General features: G+C 53.9%; 1 protein-coding gene across 1 annotated transcript; it reads left to right on the plus strand.

Annotated features, from left to right (window-relative positions):
- Positions 1–3,825: 3,825 nt before the first annotated feature.
- On the plus strand, positions 3,826–19,322 carry LOC127474081 (alpha-fetoprotein-like). Its single transcript, XM_051794516.1, has 18 exons — positions 3,826–4,042; positions 4,647–4,786; positions 4,901–5,322; positions 10,832–11,204; positions 12,576–12,702; positions 13,077–13,137; positions 13,330–13,465; positions 13,636–13,838; positions 14,345–14,492; positions 14,885–14,982; positions 15,302–15,431; positions 15,523–15,737; positions 15,873–16,005; positions 16,559–16,656; positions 16,948–17,086; positions 17,279–17,502; positions 17,795–17,927; positions 18,570–19,322. The coding sequence occupies exons 5-18, from the start codon at positions 12,576–12,578 to the stop codon at positions 18,612–18,614; spliced, it is 1,890 nt and encodes a 629-aa protein (XP_051650476.1). The 5' UTR covers positions 3,826–4,042; positions 4,647–4,786; positions 4,901–5,322; positions 10,832–11,204; the 3' UTR covers positions 18,615–19,322.
- The last annotated feature ends 325 nt before the right edge of the window (positions 19,323–19,647 follow it).

Consider the following 19,647-nt stretch of genomic DNA (forward strand, 5'->3'; position numbering starts at 1 on the left):
GACCGACGCCTTTGCCTCGGAGCGAGGGATCCCTCCGGACTGGGTTGGCTCCTTTATCCCTGGAAATGAGCTCGGATGTCACAGGAGCACCTTTGCAGCCGTTGGGGAAATCCCGGACGGGGCCGGAAAACCTCCCTGAGCAGGGCAGTGATGAATTGGTGCCTGTCCCCAGCCGGGCACAGCCCAGCCGGCCGCGCTCCCTCTGACCCGGGGCTGCGAAGGGCTCCTGCAGAGACTGAATAAAAGCGCATTTCCTGATTGTATTTCCCTGAGGTCTTGCCCCTCTTTTGACTCCTGCAGCACCGTCCGGTTGGACATTTCTTGGTTTCCTCTCCTGCAGCCGTTTCCCTCCCAGGCAGGGCCTACCTTGTCTGTAAATAAAGAGGAAATGTTTCAACGGGATTTTGAAAAACCAGAGGGTTTGCCCCGGGAGGGAGCGAGTTGCCGAGGAAGCGGGGGAGAGGAAGGAGAGCCTCAGGTCTCACCTGGCAGGTGTCAGATGAGCCGCACCTCATGGATGGCAGGGCAAAGAACTGCTGTGGGCAATTACCGAAGTTCCGCAGGCAGAGCTGGGAGCAGCCTGTGCCCGACCCGCGGCACGGTCAGCGCCAGCTCCTGGGGCCGCCTGAGGACAGACACAGGGACAGGGGGACAGACGGGCAAGCTCTGCTCGGGGTCCCGGAGCACGGGAGGAACAGGGAAAGGGCTGCCCTCGTTCTTCCCTGCCCCGGCAGGCCCCCGGCTCCCCGCGGCCGGAGCGGGCCCGTGGCCGGAGCCCCGGCGGGCCCCAGAGCCCTCGTTCCCGGGGGGCCCTGCGGGCGGGACCCCCCCGCGGCCGCGGAGAAGAGGGAGGCGGGCGATGTTCTTCCCGGGAACGGGTGGGGTGGCCTCGGGGGTGCCCGAGCGGGGGAGCTCCGATCCCGCGGGGGATGCGGGCGGCACACCCCCGTCGGGGGTCCCGGGGCCGTCCCGGCGTGTCCCCGCGCCCCGGCCGGTCCCAGCCCCGGCTCCGCGTCTGCACGACGAAAGCGCCGCCGTTCTCCCCCGACCGGGCCCCGGCAGAGCCCCGGCCCGAGCGGCCCCGCCGCGCTCGGCCCCAGCACCCGCCCCGGAGCGGCTCTTCCCACCCGCGTTGCCGGGGGTACAGGCGGCGAGACCGGGCTGGGATGAGCCCGGCACCGATCCTGGTCCCCGTCCGGATGCCGAGCCCCATACCAGCCCCAAACCAACTTCGCTCCTCCGGTCACGGTCCCGGTCCTGGCCCCGATCCTTATCCCGGTCCTCCTGCCGAGCTCCATCGCCAGCCTCGGTCCTCCGACGCGCCGATCGCTCCCGCAGCATCCCGGTACGAGCTTCCTGCACAAGCTCGGGACGAGCGCGGCTCTGCCGGCTTTGAACGCCGCGGCCGGGGCGGGGCCGGGGCGGGGCCGGGGCGGAGCGGGGCCCGCACAGGTGTGCGAGGCGGGGCCCGTCCAGGTGCGCGGGGCGGGGACGGGCAGGGGGCGGGTCGGGGCGGGGGTATTTAAGCGCCGGAACTCGCCCCCGCCGCCATTTGCTCGGGCAGTGCGCGGGGAGGCGGCAGCGCCGCAGGAGCCTCTCGCTGCCGCGGCTTTTTTTCTTTGCTTTTGTTTTTACCTTTCCTTTACTTTTCCCCCTTTTTTTCGTCCCCTCCCTTCCTCCCCACCCTCCACCCTCTCCCCGGCCGCTGTCGCTGCCCTCCTGCACAGCCCGGCCCCCCCCCTGCCCCCGGCCCCCCCTGCCTGCCCCTGCTCCCCCCTCGCTGCTCCGCTGCACAGCCCGACCTGCCCGCACCCCCGCTCCGTCCTTGCCCCCCGCCCGTCCCGTCCGTCCCCCTGTCCCCCGGGCCGTGTCCCCGCAGCCGCGGGCTTGGGGGCGCTGCTTTAATAAAGCCGCGAGGGCCGGAGCCGGCGCCCCCCCTGGATCCCCCTTTCCACGGGGCCGGTCCCGCTCGGCGGGTCCCCCCTGCAGTTCACAAGCACCGCCCGACACCGCCGGGGCTCCGGCCCGTCCCGACATCACACGGGAGGCTCCGCGGGCGGGGGGACGAGGGGGAGGCGGGGGGACGAGGGGGAGGCGGGGGGGGCAGGGGATGAGGGTCCCCTCCGGAGGAGGGGGGGAATGGCGGGGGCCGGGGGGGCTCGGGGAGGGGGGAGGAGGGCAGGGACAGGGGGGGCTCGGGGAGGGGGGAGGAGGATTGGGGTCCCCGTGTGGGAGGGGCCAGAGGGGGGAATTCCTCCCACTGATCCCTCCCACCTCGGGACTCCCTCCCTGGAGGACGGGGGGGGGGGGGGGGGGGGGTGGGTACGGGTGGGGAGGTGGGCGGGAAAGGAGGAGAGGTGGGGGGAAAGGCAGGGGAAGGGGTGGGAGGAATCGTTTAAAATATATGTTCGTACATTGTATATCTATTATACATACAGTTTAGAAATCTTTATAAATCATATAAACATAAAAAACAAAATTCGTAATTTTTTAAAAGCATATCGTTCAACAGTAATTAATTTAATATATGACAACATACTGTATTAATTCTAATAGATTAATTCTCAATTGACAACTGATTAAATGTAAATTTCAATTGTAAAATAATATTTTTAAATCAAGTAATTATTAAAATTAATATTTATAATATGTTAATTAATAATATTAATAATTTTTACCCCCTTCTTCCCGATACGAGAACATGCGATTTTTCATTACATATGAAAAAAATTTCTCTATATATGTAACATATACAAAACATAAAATACAAAATCCAAAAAAAAGTTCCTGTCTTAGTACCACAGACAATTATTGTAACTATATTATACAACCAATTAAATACACAATTGTTAATAGTAATTAATAATTAATTAATTTTAATTATAAAAAACCTCAAAACCCACTATAATATATTAAAATTAATAAGAAGAAGTGATTGCTTGTACAAGAGTATGTAGTATAGGTTAATAAGTTATAGTTACTACGACATATTTTATAATGATAATTCATATACAACATATTATATATACAATATATATACAAAGATAAAATAGAAACATTAAGAATCTTTAAGAATCTTCTCCCCCCTTCCCCCCTCACCCCCCCCTTCCCCTCCCACCCCCCACCCTCCCTTCCCCCCCCTACCCCCCCCTTCACCCCTTTCTCCCCCCTTCTCCCCTGGCCTTCCCTCCCACTCCCTCTCCTCCACTACTCCCCCCTCCTCCTTCCCCCCCCCTCCCGCCTTTCACCCCCCGACTTCCTTCCCCCCCCGCCCCGGGCAGGGGGTCCCGGGATGGGAGGAATCGCAGGGAGGATCTCCCCGCTCTGACCCCTCCCACCGCGGGACCCCACTCCTTTGGAGGGGGATCCCCCGACCGCCCCCCGGGGGAGGAGTCCCGGGGTGGGAGGGATCAGTGGGAGGAATTCCCCCCTCTGACCCCTCCCACCGCGGGACCCCACTGCCCTGGAGGTGGTCCCCAGACCGCCCCTCGGGGCGGGGAGTCCCGGGGTGGGAGGGGCCCGACAGAGGGAAAACTCCCCCCTCCCCCCTGGGGACCCCCTTCTCCGGAGGGAGCCCCGCCCCCGACCGCCCCCCGGGAGGGAGTCCCGAGGTGGGAGGGATCAGTGGGAGGAATTCCTCCCTCTGACCCCTCCCACCCGGGGACCCCACTCCTCCGGAGGGGATCCCCCGACCCCCCTCCCCTGCTCCCTCCCCGAGCCTCCCCGAGCCCCCCCTGCCCCCGCCCTCCTTCCCCCTCCCCGAGCCCCCCCTGCCCCCGCCCTTCCCCCTCCTCCTCCGGAGAGGACCCTCATCCCCTGCCCCCCTCCGCTCCGCCCCGGCCCCGCCCCGGCCCCGCCCCGGCCCCGCCCCGGCCGCGGCGTTCAAAGCCGGCAGAGCCGCGCTCGTCCCGAGCTTGTGGAGGAAGCTCGTACCGGGATGCTGCGGGAGCGATCGGCGCGTCGGAGGACCGAGGGTGGCGATGGAGCTCGGCAGGAGGAGCGGGACAAGGATCCGGACCGGGACCGCGACCGGAGGAGCGAGGTTGGCTTGGGGCTGGGATGGGGCTCGGCATCCGGACGGGGACCAGGATCGGTGCCGGGCTCATCCCAGCCCGGTCTCGCCGCCTGTACCCCCGGCAACGCGGGTGGGAAGAGCCGCTCCGGGGCGGGTGCTGGGGCCGAGCGCGGCGGGGCCGCTCGGGCCGGGGCTCTGCCGGGGCCCGGTCGGGGGAGAACGGCGGCGCTTTCGTCGTGCAGACGCGGAGCCGGGGCTGGGACCGGCCGGGGCGCGGGGACACGCCGGGACGGCCCCGGGACCCCCCGAGGGGGAGTGTCGCCCGCACCCCCAGCGGGATCGGAGCTACCCCCACTCGGGCACCCCCGAGGCCACCCCACCCGCTCCCAGGGAGAACATCGCCCGCCTCCCCCTTCCCCGCGGCCGCGGGTGTTCCCGCCCGCAGGGCCCCCCGGGAGCGAGGGCTCTGGGGCCCGCCGGGGCTCCGGCCACGGGCCCGCTCCGGCCGCGGGGAGCCGGGGCCTGCCGGGGCAGGGAAGAACGAGGGCAGCCCTTTCCCTGTTCCTCCCGTGCTCCAGGACCCCGAGCAGAGCTTGCCCGTCTGTCCCCCTGTCCCTGTGTCTGTCCTCAGGCGGCCCCAGGAGCTGGCGCTGACCGTGCCGCGGGTCGGGCACAGGCTGCTCCCAGCTCTGCCTGCGGAACTTCGGTAATTGCCCACAGCAGTTCTTTGCCCTGCCATCCATAAGGTGCAGGTCATCTGACATCTGTCAGGTGAGACCTGAGGTTTTCCTTCCTCTCCCCTGTTTCCTCGGCAACTCGCTCCCTCCCGGGCCAAACCCTCTGGTTTTTTAAAATCCCGTTGAAACGTTTCCTCTTTATTTGCAGACGGGGAAGGCCCTGCCTGGGAGGGAAACGGCTACAGGGGAGGAAACCAAGAAATGTCCAACCGGACGGTGCTGCGCGAGTCAAAGGAGGGAAGGACCACAGGGAAATAGAGTCAGGAAATGCGCTTTTATTCCATCTCTGCAGCTCTCCTCTGCACGAGCCCTTCGCAGCCACGGGCCGGAGGGAGCGTGGCCGGCTGGGCTGTGCCCGGCTGGGGACGGGCACCAATTCATCACTGCCCTGCTCAGGGAGGTTTTCCGGCCCTGTCCGGGATTTCCTCATTGACTGCAAAGGTGCTGGTACAACGTCCCTTTCCAAGGATAAAGAAGCCAAACGAGTCCGGAGGGATCCCTCGCTCCGAGGCAAAGGCGTTGCTCGAGTGTCGCCGCCTGGTCCCGCCTGCGGGGGGGCGTCTCCTCCAGGTGAGCGTTCGGAACCCAAAATGCCGGGGGGGGCTCAGGTCGGGGCCGCTTTTCAGGCCCGGAGTTGGATGGAGTCCGTGGACGGCTTGAACAGCTGGGGCAGAGCCGAGGTGCCCTGAAGGCAGGGATGTGCATCCCTTTCCTCGGGGAAAAGAACTCCCCGGAGCCGCTCCCGAGGCTCCGAAGGGACAGCGGCTTCCCGGCCGGAGAGACGTCCTCGCCCGTGCTCAGGGGCTGCCTCGCCCCGGGCCGGGAGCGCGTCCGGCCCCCGCCTTCTCCCGGGCCAACACATCCCCTGGAGCCCGGCCCGGGGCGGAGAATCGGCCGAATTCCAGGGAACTCGCTCAAGGGACACCAGCGGAGCCGAGGGAGGAGGGTTATAAACAGCAAAGCCTGTGGAATATCAACCTGTCCTTATCCCGATCCCGCTGAGCAAACCTGGAACCGCGTCTGCTTCCTGGCAAACCTGGCATTAAAGCAGCAGCTCTGCGGGGGAAGATCCGGGCTCCAGGAGGCACTGGGAGGCTGTTCCAGCAGGAATTCCCCATGGAATTGCGGGCTGTAGGTAGAATTCATCCAAACCTGCAAAGCTGAGACCGGAACCCAAACCTGAGCCCCCGCAGAGAACAATCTTTGTGCTGCTGTGTTGGCCAAAGCTGCTGCACTGAGAGATCTTGGCAGCCTGAGGGAGGGCATTCTCTGCATCCCAGCAACCTCCATCTCCCAGGGGGACAATCCAAGTCCCAAAAGATTCCTTTTGCCTTTCCACAGGGACACTGACCCTTATTTGGTCCTGCTCTCCCACGGTTCATTTTGGGGGATGAGTTTGCGCTGGTTTACATTCCACGACTCCACCCACAGCTGGAGGTTTGGGGTTGTGGTTCTCTACTCCCAGCAGGTTCCCTAAGGAGCCAGATACTCCAACAATCCCCTCGTTTGACTTTCTAGGTGAATTGTGCACAAGCCAGTCCCCCATTCCCTATCCAGGCTGGGAGTGCTCGTGCCCTTGGCACAGTTGGCTCTGGCTGGGCAGGAACTGAGAGCAGGACACGGGGCAGAGCGGATCAGCTGCCCAGGGAACCTCTAGGAGATGAAGCTACAGGATCCTCATTCCAATCAAGGGAACACATTCTGCCTCTGGCAGAAGCCGGGAGCCAAAGCAGATCCCACCTGGCCAGGCTGGGGGGCAGCAGTTGGATCCACTCTGGGGGAAAGCCCCTGTGCCTGCCAGGAGCTCTGACTCTGTTTGTCCTGCCAGCTCTGACCAGTGTCAGGGCCACTGGGAGGGATTCAGAATCCAAAGAAACCCCAAATCCTACCGCAGGATTCAATCAAAGGAAGAAAGCCATTATTGTCATAAAAAGCTTAAAAACCTGTTCAAAATTCTAGGACAGCAATCCTGGGATTCCCGGGAAACTTAGTAGTGCTCTTGGTTCCATTTCAATGTATCTGTAGTCCCTCAATGAGCAGCTTGGAGAACTTCCCCTGGGATTTAGAGGCTGAGCAGGGTTTGCTTTGGATTGCCTGGTACCTCTGGCCCCAGCTGGTGCAAACACAACTTGGTCCAATGTGGTTAAACACAGTTTGCTACGCAAACAGTTGCTGTATCCCCTAGAAATTACCCCAAGTTTGCAGATAAAACCTTCATCTCTGTCCCTCCTCAGTTATCCCAGGTTTTCCTGGCTGGGAGCCACAAAGGGGCTGTAAATTCAAAGGCAGAAAGAGAAGGTCTGTCAGCAAAAGGCACAAAGAAGGGGACAGGTTTCAGAAAACATTTCTGCAATCCAATGAATACCTCATTGAGTACCTCATTTATCCTTCAAAATATTCATTCTCTGCCCTGGACATTCCCTCAAGTTTTACCCCCAAAGGTTTCCCCTCCTGCCCACTCCTGACTGCCTCAGTGTCCAGCAGGAGGCACATCCTCTCTGCTACAGGTGACCTCACACTGGACCCACTGCATTTTCCCGACCTCTCCACATCTCAGCAACTCACTTCTACATCAAGATGTTCATTCTCTACCCAGCAGACCCCCTCCAGGTTACTCTCAACACTTTCCCCACCTCTCCACCACCCAGGAACTCATTTTCACCTCAGAAGATTCACTCTCTGCCCTGCAGATTCCCACAAGTTTTACCCCCCAACATTTTCCCTGGAGGTCTGCAAGGTTTACCCCAGTTTACCCCAGGAGGTGCATTCTCTCTCCTCCACATGACCTCTGATTTTACAAACACAAATTTTCCCTCCCTGCCCACCACTGACTGCCTCACTGGACCTCAAAAGGCTCATTTTCTCCCCTAGGTGACATCCACACTTACCCTCACAGTTTTCCCTGCCTGCAAACTACTTATTACCTCATTTTTACCTCCAAACATTCATCCTCTGCCACAGAGATGACCTCAAAGTTTCCCCCAAAACCTCCTTACCTGTCCACTACTGATTACCCCAGTTTACCCCAGGAGGTGCATTCTCTCTGCTGCACATTACCTCGGGTTTGACAAACAAAGATTTCCCTCCCTGCCCACTACTGACTGCCTCACCTTACCCCAAAAGATTCATTCTCTCTGGGACAGATTGCCCCACATTTTACTCCCAACATCTGCCTTACCTGTCCACGTCTGACCAGCTCCTTTGTACCTACAGAGGGTCATTCTGCACCCACAGACACCTCAGGCTTATCTCAAACCTCTCCCCACCTGTCTGCCACCGAGTGCCTCATCTTTACCTCAACAGATTCCTTCTCTCCCCAGCAGATCACCTGAACTATAACACCCACAATTGTCTGTATCTGTCACCACTCACTACCTCAGGTTACCTCAGTGTGTTCATTCCCTGCCCTGCAGAGAATGAACCTCCTTTTTAACCCCCAAACTTTCCCCTTCAAGCCCACTCCTGATTACCTCTTTTTGAACACAAAAGAGTCATTCTCTCCCCAGAGTCTTCCCTACTGCACACTCCTGATTACCTCTTTTGGACCTCCAAATATTCATTCTCTGCCCTGCAGATTTGATCAAGTGGGACCCCCAAAATTTCCCTACCTCTCCACAGCTGATCACCTCATGTATACCTAAATATGTTCCTGCTCTACCCTACAGACCACCTCAAGTACACTCTCAAAACTTTCCCCACCTGCTCACCACTGACTACCTCCTTTTGACCTCCAAATATTCATTCTCCACCCTGGGGAGTTTCTCAAGTTTTACCTGTCCTCTGATGACTGCCTTAGTTTATCCCAAAATGTTCATTCTCTCTGCTCCAAAGACACTTCTGGCCTCCTTGGCAAACTGCCTCTGACACTTGGTTTTCTCCAGCAGAAATTAAGGAATTGCTCATGGCAGTTTGGAGATGAAGTTCTCCCAAAGGGAAGGAAAGAACAAATATTCCCATAAGAGCCCTTGGGATCTGCTGGGCTGAATTGGGAAGGGCACATTTTCTGCAGAGCAAATACAGGACAACCTCAAACACAAAGCCCAGCCTGTCCAGTGGGGTGTGAAAGCACCACTGGGACAAACCTCCACTCTCCTGATTCTTTTCAGGGGCTGCTCCAATCCAGCTCTGAAGCTGCCAAGCCCAAACTGTCCCCAGTGCTCTGGAACAACAGGATCTTCCCAGGGATGATGCATTGGAAGCACAGCCCTCATGCTCACCCTCCACACGCTCCCAGGCTCACCCCAAATTCAGGACAAGGGGCCAAAGGCCACTCGGGCCGGGGCTCTCTCTGTCTCTGCGGGCTCAGGGACTGCAGCCACCAGGGCCCTCCAGCACGGACAGCCTGGACCCAGAGCAGATCCCTGGGGATTAGCAGCATCCTGGGCATCCCTGGAGACAGAAACCATCAGCCTCTGGGATAGCACTTCATTGCCAGCACACACAGCCTGCCACATTTAGGGGGGCAGCTCTCGGACCACAAACCCAGTCTGACCCAGTTCTCCTGGGCACCAACACGGACTCCACAAACCCCCAGGAATGAGAATGTTCTGCTGCTTTGACAAACTTCAGCCCAGCTTTGCAAACCTCAGTCCCTGCAGCTCCTGCTCTCCAGAGCCCCGTTCAGGGCTGGCTCCAGTTCCCTGGAGAACCTGCCCCAGCCCCACTCGGGGCCAGCCTGAGCAGAAGCCACTGGGCTGGACAAGGAAGAACCCGCGGGGAAGGGACCCCCGGGCCGGCCCCGTCCGGCCCCGCCGCTGGCCCTGCTCGGGCACCGCCCTCGCCCACAGTTTTAATATCATAGAGCCAAGATTTAACCCAGAGCGCCGCAAGCTCCCAAGTGCGGGGGATTTCCATAGACTTGGAATTAGCATTCGAGGCTAAAAAACAAGTCATCCAAGACGAGAAAGGTTCAACACTACAAAGAACTAATCCTACGGCCTGGACAGCGAGAACAAAGCCCGAGGGTGTCAAAGGCCTGTCAGAGAGACTGCAATGTCAACAGAAGGACGCGAGATGGCAGCGTCCGTGAAATAACTACAGCGGCCCACAGGCCACGGGCACCGATGGGGTCGGACCGGGCTGCTCAGGGAGGGATCCAGTCACTTTTTGAAACAGGATTTTGGGTCCCAAAAGCACAGCCCTATGTTTGTAAAGCTCCGAAAAAGACTAAGTCCCACAGTTTCAGCCCTTGAAGTGCAGGTTAAGTCCTGCATTGTCCCAGCTCCAAAAAAGAAACCCACCTAAGTGCTGTGCTTTGGGGGCTCAAAAGCAGAGGGTGGGTAGTGCTTTTCTGAAGCTCAGAAAAAAACTAAGTCCGCGGCGCTGTCCGACGAAACGGGCGGGACTGCGGAGGGAAAGGGAGCGCAGAGCGCGCCCCGACCGAAATACCCCCGAAACTGCAGGAGGAGCGCGAACCGAGCGCGTCACCTGGCGAATTCCAAAAAGTCCTGCAGGGAACGCCCTCAAGACGTGCTGTGGCTGCAGTTCCTGGCTTTATTTGCGAGGGGGAGATGTTTGGGGGCATTGTGTCTGCAGTTCCAGGTTCTTTTCGCCAGGGAGAAATGTTTGAGGATACTGTGCCTACAGGTCCGGTGAGATTTCGGCAGGAATTGCCCTGGGGTCACTCAGCCTGCAGTTCTGGGTGGCATTTACTGGGGGAACCGTCGGTACTTGCACCTCCTGCAGTACTGGGCAGAATTCGCCAGGCGGCGCCCTCGGTCCATCGGCTCGAAATTCCACCCGATAGTCCGGGCTCCACGTGTCTAGAGAATTGGTTTCCCTGGATCCCACCCCCATGTCTACAATCCATAGGAACTCAGCTGTTTCCCTACTGTGTCACAGTGTCTTCCAGTTGCCATAAAGACAGAGCTCTGCAGCCAAGCTGCAGCACTTAAAGTAGCATCTTAAGCCTCAGTGTTGATGTGGTTTGGAAAATTACTATTCAAGAGCTTTTGGGCCCATGCTGAGTAATAGTCCTTGTATTCCCAGGCTCTCTTTTGGGCTGTGGCTTTCCACAGCTGATATTTTTTGTCCATCTGGGTTGGTTTCTGATGGCCTGACTTTCCTTTTTCCCTTGTAGAGTCTGAGTTGAGAAGGAGGAGGACTAAGCACACCTGCAGCTGTACCCAAACCTGCACAAGTACAGAGTGTTCTTTAACCACTTCAGCGCTGCCCAATTACCTGCACGTTTTTCCAGTTCCTGCTCCCTGTGGCAGGCAGAGCCATTCCTTGCCCTGCCCACCCGTGCTGAGCCAGCAGGTCCCTGCACCCCCATTTGTGCTGAGATAACTTGTTTGGACACCCGGCCGGCTTCTCTGGGCCACACCATCCCAGCCCGGGGCCACGCAGGCCAAGGACAGGCTGTAAATGTCACCCTTTGTACTCTGCCGTGTCCACTTCAGCTGCAGTCGGATTTGGAACCGAGATAAAAGCAGGGCTGTTCTGCTTTGGAGGTGCAGGGGAGTTTGGGGCTGGGGAGAAGGGTTTCAACCTGAGGAATTTCTTACATCTCCTATTCAGATGCTGTAGGTTCATTTTATGCTCTCACAATTAGCCTGGCACCCAGGCTTTGCTTCCCAGCGTGTTGTGTTGGTAACAAACATATGTTGCAGCCCCTACAAACAGCACTCCTTTAAATTTGGGCTGCACACTTAAATTTGGGCTGCAGATCCCCCTCCCAATATCAAGAACCACCCAGGATGAAGTCTTAATTCCTTCCTTCCTCTTAGGGGTAATAACTACTTCGCTCCAGAGCCTCTAGAAGGACATTCATTGCACTGAACGCACTAAGTGGAAGAGCCTCTCCTGGAAATGATCCTCACCACACTGCTTTGCAGCTAAACACCACACGTTTCCCTCCTGCAAAGGAATGTTCACTGTACACAGCCCAATTACCATCCCAAGAGTGGCAAGGGTTTTCCAAGGAAAGTGAAAAGCAGTTCCCCATCCTGCTGAGCGTGCAAAGGGGCGCTGGAGACATTGAATTTAGAGGGTTTAAATGGGTGCCCCATCCCTGGAAGTGTCCAAGGTCAGGTTGGATGGGGCTTGGAGCAAGCTGGTCCCTTCCAACCCAAACCAGTCTGGGATTCTGTGATGATCACATATGTGGAAATACAGTCCTGCTCACCTACCTCCGTATTACCAATAACTGCAGCTCTCCCAAGCCATTCTATATCCAAAATTTTGTCTTTTTATCCTGCTGATGCTTACAGCATACTTCTAAAAAAAAAAAATCAGTAAAACATCTGTATTAACCAGAATTTCCCCCTTTATCCTACAGTTTTGGAGTTGATTTTCTTCCAAATTTCATAGACATTTTGATAGTAATCATCAATGCTGCAAAAATGTTATGTGTGTGGGGGTACATCACTCAGCCTTTCTCCATGACTCCTTGGGAGCTGGGAGCAGGAGAGAGCTTGTACAGCAAGGAGGGAATGCAGAAATATCAGGGTTACAGCTGAACTTGGGATTTTTCCAGTCACTAATGTGTTCCAAAGTAATTTTCTGCACAGCAATCACTTTTAAGCAATCTCTAAGTAGAGATAAGTGTGCACAATAAAAAGCCCAGCATGTTTAACTTCTTGTGTGAGGTGTGATAAGCAGAAAATGTCTATTTGTCTAAATTTCAGGGGGAAAAAAATCCTCAAGGTCCTTCCTCTGCAATAAGGTGGTCAGTTCATCATCCTGAGCATGTCTAATTATTGTGGGAGTATTCTCAAAGGACTAATGTGAAATCTGACAGTAAAAGGGTTTTGATTAACCAGGAATCATCTGGGAGAGTATAAAAGTACCACCCTCCCCTTAATTCTTTCTGCCTTTCACAGATGAAGCAAACTCACCCCAGGCCCCTGCCAAAATCTGACAGGATGGACTGGAAAACAATAATTTATGTCATTTTATTGGTGAGTCTTAGAGTAGCCAAAGCCCTGCCTAGAACTTCTCAGGACATAGGTAAGGACATCTCATATTTTTCCTCTATTTTTTGTTTAACACTGCTGGCTTGACTCAGCACACGTGGTTATCTGGTGGCTTGCTTGGCCACAGTTCTTCATGGGGATTTTCTTATGGGACAAAGGTGTACAGCAAAAGTGTACCTGGATAAATCTGGTGTGATCAGCCCCAAGTGTATTGCTTCTAATTCCCTGAGAATCTCTGCAGCGTGCAGGAGGGGAAGGGATTACTGAGAGGAAGTGTATAGAAGGAAAACTTGAGAGGAAATGTACTGAAGGGAAATTTTCCCTCCTAGAAACACTTGAGCTACAAAAAAAAGGTATTTGATACAGCATTTAGTGAACACTTCTTATTCTAATGATCTTGTTTTCCAGAGGAAAAAACAAGCATTGGCCAACGATTTTCTCAGCTGCAGGAGAGCAATTTTAAAGCCATGTAAGTTGTGCAGGTAAAGCAAATTTGCTGCTACTGCACAGTTTTGTGTCACTGGGAATGAGCCCTAACCCTACCCCTCACCCGTGCAGGACCGGGGTGGTACAAATCCTCTCACTGCCTCTTACCAGAGAGCTCTGTAAGTAGTTTGTAGGTGGCCAGGAACAGGTTTAACACTGTGTGTTCCCCCTGCAGTGCCCTGATCCTGTTTGCCCAGTACGTGCCAGGAGGGACGTTGGGCAGAGCGGCCGCGATGGCCGAGGGGGTCACAGCCCTGGCCAGAAGGTGTGCGGCAGCGGCCACCGACAGCCCCGACTGCCTGAAGCCTCTGGTAAGCTCAGTTATGCTTTCCAGGTCTGGCTTGTCATTCCAGAGCTCTGGCATGAGTTCTTCCAGAGGCACGAATCCACTACCGAGAGACGTGACCTCCTTGCACACGTACATTTGGCTCATGGACTCTCCTTCTCCCCTCTGTAAAGGTGAACTTCTAATTTTTCACAGGACAGGATTTTCCTTGATACAATATGCCAGGAGGAAAACCTTCCCCAGTCTGCTGACTGCTGTGCTAAAAAGGATCCTGAAAGAAATGACTGCTTCCTCTCCCTGAAAAACTCCTCACGAGGGTTCAGCTCTCCTTTGGAGAGGCCAGATGCTGAAGCTGCCTGCAGAAACCATTCACAGCATGGACAGCCATTAACAGGATAGTAAGTAATAAATCACAGATTGGCTGCCTGGATGTGGCAGCTATGGGCTGGGGACAGCAAATGCAGCAGCAACCAGAAAGTTCTACCTCTCTCATAATGATTTTTCTTCTAATGTGAATTATTTGCATAATTCAACCAGCTGTAATTGCTGTTCTATAAAGCATGTTCTGCCACCTCCTGCTTTGACTGTAGCTCCCAGTGACCATCAGTCTGGCCTGGTTTATTGTATTCTATACAAAGGACTCACCTGAAACCGAGGGCCTCTCTTCAGTCCTTAGAAGCCAAGCAGGAGTTGTGCTGCCTCTAAGACAGAACTGGCAGGATTTGAGACTTCAATTTCCAGGAAAACGTTGGCCCCACCAGAATTTTCCAAGATAAACACCACACGGTGCAGCTGTTTGTTATGTCAGGAAACCAATAACTTTAGTAGCTTTTATAATCTTATTACTTTTATAATTATGCTATCAACTTACCCTGAGACTAAAGATGTTTTGCTCTGGTTTCAGTTTTATCTATGAAGTTTCCAGAAGGCATCCCTTCCTCTATGCCCCAGCAATCCTCTCTGTGGCACTGCAGTATGAGGAGATGATGGAAAACTGCTGTGGAAGTGCTGAAGGCCCCTCCCATCACATGGAGGAATGCTTCCAGAGACAGGTATTCCACCACAGAATTTGAGGTTATTAATGTGTAGCTTTGCTACAGCTACACAGATACTGAGGCAGATATATCAGCATTTCTTTTTCAGCATCTGAGCCTGATACTGGAATTCCCCTTGTTGAGCACAAGCTGAAATCAGGCTGCTCTGGAGCACCCCCTGTGCTAAAAGCACTCAACTACTGTCTGAAGGGTTCTGCTTTCTTTTCACAGAGCACTTAATAAATGCTGGTGACTAACCAGCAAGTGCAACAGTTACATCTTGCAACTTGTACAGCTCTCAGCTTGTTTTCTCTCACTATTAAAAAAAATTTTAAAAATTAAAAACTGTCACCACTGTAGTTTCAGTTTCATTTTCTTCCAATTTTGTGGCTGCACCTTCTTTCTGCCAGGCACCGAAGGTGGTGAAGCTGATAAAAGAAGATTCCCTGAGGCAGGAACACACTTGTGGAATCCTGAAGAAGTTTGGAGAAAGAACCTTAAAGGCTCTGTGAGTCTTCCCCAGGTTTATTATTATTTTGAAATAAAGCTGTCTCTCCACAGTGACTCTGAGTACCAGCCCTCTCCTGTTTATGTGCAGATCACCAGTAGCATCTAACAAGGAAGACAGAGTAGAAATTCAGATCTGTGTGTGGCAGCATCACCATTTCCTTACGAACTGTCAAGAGATTCCAAAATCTAATCCCAAAGTCTGAACCAACCACACCTCTCTGTGATCAAAGTTAGACTACCTCTCCACACAAAAATGATGATAGCTAGCACAGTCTCCCACTGTGAATATAAACAGTAACTATTTTCCTTCCTTGTAGGAAGCTTGCCCAGATAAGCCAAAAATTCCCCAAAGCTGACTTCGTGACCGTTCACAAACTGGTGGTGGCCGTGGCCGACATGCACAAGGACTGCTGCCGCGGGGACACTCTGGGCTGCATGCGGGACAGGGTAAAGCCCTTTCACACTCGTGTGGCTGCAGACATTTCGTGCCTTTGTTGTTGCAGGGTTCAGATTTTCAGCTTCCCTTTCTCGTGTACAGGAAGAGATCCTGCGCTACGTGTGCAGCAGCCAGCACGTCCTGTCCAGCCGGATCCAGCAGTGCTGTGAAAAGCCCCTGTTACAAAGGAGCGAATGCATCCTCAACGTGGAAAACGATGACAAACCTGCTGGCTTGTCCCCCCACGTCAGGGAGTTCATTGAAGACAAAGGAATATGTGAACGTTTTGCCCAGGAAAAAGACATGCACTTAGCCAGGTAACACAGGGCTTCCTCTGTGAAATTCTCCCTGTTCCACCAGACAAACCCACTCTGAAATCCTCCTACTGTCCTTCCCACCCAAGGGCAGCTGTTTTGGCTTCTCCCTAATTCCTGATCTTCCTCATATTGCAGGTTTCTGTATGAATATTCCAGGAGACACCCGGAATTTTCTGCCCAGATGCTTCTCAGGATTGGCAAAGGCTACGAGGACCTGCTGCGGGAGTGCTGCAGGCCCGGGGCTCCCAGTGGCTGCCTCAGCAGAGGGGTGGGTGCTGCTGGGTCCTCAGGCTCCTCACAGCACATGGAGGGGGTCAAGCATGTCACGCTGTGACTAAAATGCCAATATCCCTGCTCCACCTCCAGAGTCACAGCTCCTGTAACAATCCCAGCAAATCCTGCAAAGCCTGACTGATTCCCAACTGGAAAAAGCACCACAGAGCCTGTGCAATCTTTAATTGTGAAGCAATTTAACATGGAGAGATGGAGATAGAGGGAAACGGATGGAGCTAACACTTCTGTGGGCCCTGCTCCTGAGCAGTGCCAGTTCCCTCTCCCAAATGTAAAGATGCTTATGGTCACTGTCTGAGATCAGGACAGTGGCCCTATAATACCTGAAGTCAGGAGCTGCCCTGTGTCTCAGACACGGCCTTCCAGGTCATGGGGAACGGACGTGGACATTTTACCACATTCAGGCAGTTTACAGGGGTTTCAGACAGGAATGGCATTAGAACCAGGGGGTCCATATCAGGTGAGAGACAGCTGTAGATACTCAGGACATTCCGCATTCCCCTTCCTCAAATTCATTTATTTTTTTTCAGGAGGAAGAACTGAGGAAACATATTTACGAAACGCAGAGTGTCATGAGGACAAGCTGTGACATTTACAAGGAGAAAGGAGATTACTATTTCCAAAACGAGTATTACTTTTTCCTGCGCTTCCTTACCCTGCTCCCACTGGGCACAGTCCTGGGGTAACGCCACACGGCTCACACAGGCCAGGCTAAAGGCACTACTGCAACATATGGCTTCACACAAACAGGGCAGCCTTACACCTGCCCACCTGGACTTAGAAACACCAGGCTTAGTCCTGTCCTTATACCAAGGAGTGTTTCATGGGGCTTGGCTGGAGCATTCCGCAGGGAAGGCAGAGGCTGCTCAGTACTGCCTGTGAAACAAAAACACCAACATGACAAAATCTGTCATTTCAGGCTCCTCATGAGTTTCACCAAGAAGATGCCTCAGCTGACATCGGCGGAGCTGATCAAATTCACCAAGGAAATGACAACCATCGGCTCCAAATGCTGCCAGCTGGGCCAGGACAAGCTGCTGCCTTGTGCAGAGGAACACGTGAGTGCTTCCCTTTGGTATCTGGGTCCTACTTTTTGCTGAAACTCTGCCAGAAATTCTGCTGCTGGTCCCTAAAACCGCATATAAATGTTCATTTGCAAAAATCCCAGCTGGTTCTGCACTGACAGAAGTCAGCATTAAGTAAAAATATCAAGTATTTTTATCATTGTTTTTTTCATTCTCTTGGCAAAGCTGGATCTCGTGCTTGGGGAAATCTGTAGGAGACACCTGGCTGATCCCATAAACCCTGGAGTTTGCCGTTGCTGCAGCAGCTCCTATGCCTTCAGGAGGCCCTGCATAGGCAAACTGGAGATCGATGAGAGTTATGTGCCCTTAGCACTGACTCCGGGCCTGTTTGCTTTCCATGGAGACCTGTGCACCTCGGAAGAGGAGAAGTTACAGCACAGGAAGCAGGAGTAAGACATGCTGGTTTGCTGTTACCCCTGGCACTGCTCACCTTCCCCTTGCCTACTGTCCCGCCTTCTCCTTTGGAACACTCCAAAACCGGGCACCAATGTTTCATTTCACAGGGGAACAGGGCACCACTTTGCTCCCGGCCAGAAATCCATGTCTGGGTGGTGAACAAGGATGAAAAGCTGTGGGAAGGCAGCGGGTGGGACCAGAGCGGGGGTTTGCAGGCCTGGGGTGGAGGGAAGCTCCGTGAGCGCGTGCTCCCCTCCCACTTCCCAGGGCTCTGCTCTCCTGCAGGATGCTCGTCACCCTCCTCAAGTACAAGCCACAGATCAGCCCCGAGCAGCTGGGCTCCGTCACGGCCGCCTTCACTGCCATGAGGGAACGGTGCTGCAGAGAGGCCAACCCTGAGGCCTGTTTCCTCAAAGAGGTATCGCTTCTGTTTCCAGCCACAGTTCCTCGGCAACAGGGAGAGAAAGGGTATATTCAGGTTTTCGGTCAAAGCCTTTTCCCTGTTTATCTCCCTGCCTCTGTTTCTCTCTTGCCTTCCCAGTGCTGTTTCAGCTCACTCAACTTCATACTCCAGAGCTGCTCTGGCTCCTCTTTACCCTGAGGTAAACCTGCATTTCCCTACTTCTCACCTCCCCCTCTTTGCTGTATTCCTTAAGTGAACTTTAACAAACCATCCTTGACCCTTAAGCCTTGTTCTCTCTTTTCATAAGTCTTTGCTTTAAAAGATAAAATACAGAAAATTTTCTTTTATTAATAAAGAATGCCCACCTCTGGATATACCTGAACAGCACAGGCAAAAAGATTCTACCAACTATTCCAACCAGAACTGTATTTTAGTATTTTTCCAACAAATAGCAAATCTAAGGCCACCTGAGCTGACCAGCAAAAGCAAAATGCATCTTGCACAGTGATAAATGTATCTGTGCTCTGCACATAGTTTAGTGCCCACCTTGCCGAGGTTATAGGACGGGACCTGCTGCTGCCACCTCACTGAACATGTCACGAACACATCGAGCGCCCTCCTGACACTATTGCTCACACGGATCTTCCTTTTTTCCAGGGTCCAGAACTTATCAAAAGGAGTGAGAAAATGCTGTCAGCATAAGGAGCTGCACAGCCCGTGGGAAGGTCCTCGCTGGACGACAGGAAGTGACACAAACTGCACAGGGAGCATTTAAACCAAACCAAGTGTCTGAAAGCCAGGTTAATCTAGAGGGAGGCTGCATGCCCTTAAGTAATTCCACCAAAACAATCAGTTAAGTGATGAAAATTCAGGGTTTGACTGTGGCCACCATCTCCCGGTATGCAATCTTATTTTATTACCCCAAATAGTCACAGACCAAAACAAAGGCATTTTAAATCTTAAGCTTATAAAGCATAAGTGCAAATGAGATCCAATTAAGAAAATCGGCCTGTAACCATTCTAACTTAATCACTGAATAATTATTTTTGCATTTTTATAACACTGGCCTTGAACTACAGCATATGCACTCACCAATATGGGCTGCTCAGGAGCGCTGTAAAGTTACCTTTAAACAGAGAAAATATATTATCTCTGGCATCTCAAATAAGGTGAGAGAGAAAAAAATAAGAAAAATGTCCCAAAAAGGACAGGACAGGGACTGCTGAAACACCTGGTCAGCAGGGAAATGTAAGATCTCAGGTAAGATATAAGCCTTTTAATGACTGTCTCTGTGATTAATGGCTTCGGGCCCAAATGCAAGAGGGACCCCCACTTCCTCTGTCACCCATGTGTCATTGCTGTGTTACCACGAATGTCCCACAATAATCTGGAATAAATTCTTTCCCCGCTCTTGTATTTGTCAGAAATGGTTCATTTAGACAGCACTGCACTCACAAAGAACCAACCCCACAACAGTCACTGATTTCACTCACCCTCAAATCCCGGGCGACTGCACCTGGTCTGTGCCATGTTCCAGAGCTATCTTCCAGCAGTTTTCAGTCCCAATTCAGGAGGATAAGGGAAATAAACAGTATTCAAGTCTTGAACATCAGATGGAGGCAAAAATAGCTCATTTTAGGAAGTGTGGACGTACACAGAGGGTTGGAGAACCTGCTTGAAAACACCTCCTCTTTTCCATATGGGCTGTGCAAGAAATCACGAATATTTAATATTC

This window comes from Manacus candei, unplaced genomic scaffold (assembly GCF_025592945.1).
Source record: "Manacus candei isolate 608988 ecotype Guabito, Panama unplaced genomic scaffold, ASM2559294v1 h1tg000039l, whole genome shotgun sequence".
In the NCBI taxonomy this organism is placed as follows: domain Eukaryota; kingdom Metazoa; phylum Chordata; class Aves; order Passeriformes; family Pipridae; genus Manacus; species Manacus candei.

Excerpts from the sequence above, each read along its gene's own strand:
- LOC127474081 (XM_051794516.1), top strand. The coding sequence starts at position 12,576 with ATGAAGCAAACTCACCCCAGGCCCCTGCCAAAATCTGACAGGATGGAC. Across the intron at positions 12,703-13,076 it reads TAGAACTTCTCAGGACATAG|AGGAAAAAACAAGCATTGGC; the intron begins GTAAGGACATCT and ends CTTGTTTTCCAG. Across the intron at positions 15,738-15,872 it reads AAAGACATGCACTTAGCCAG|GTTTCTGTATGAATATTCCA; the intron begins GTAACACAGGGC and ends CTCATATTGCAG.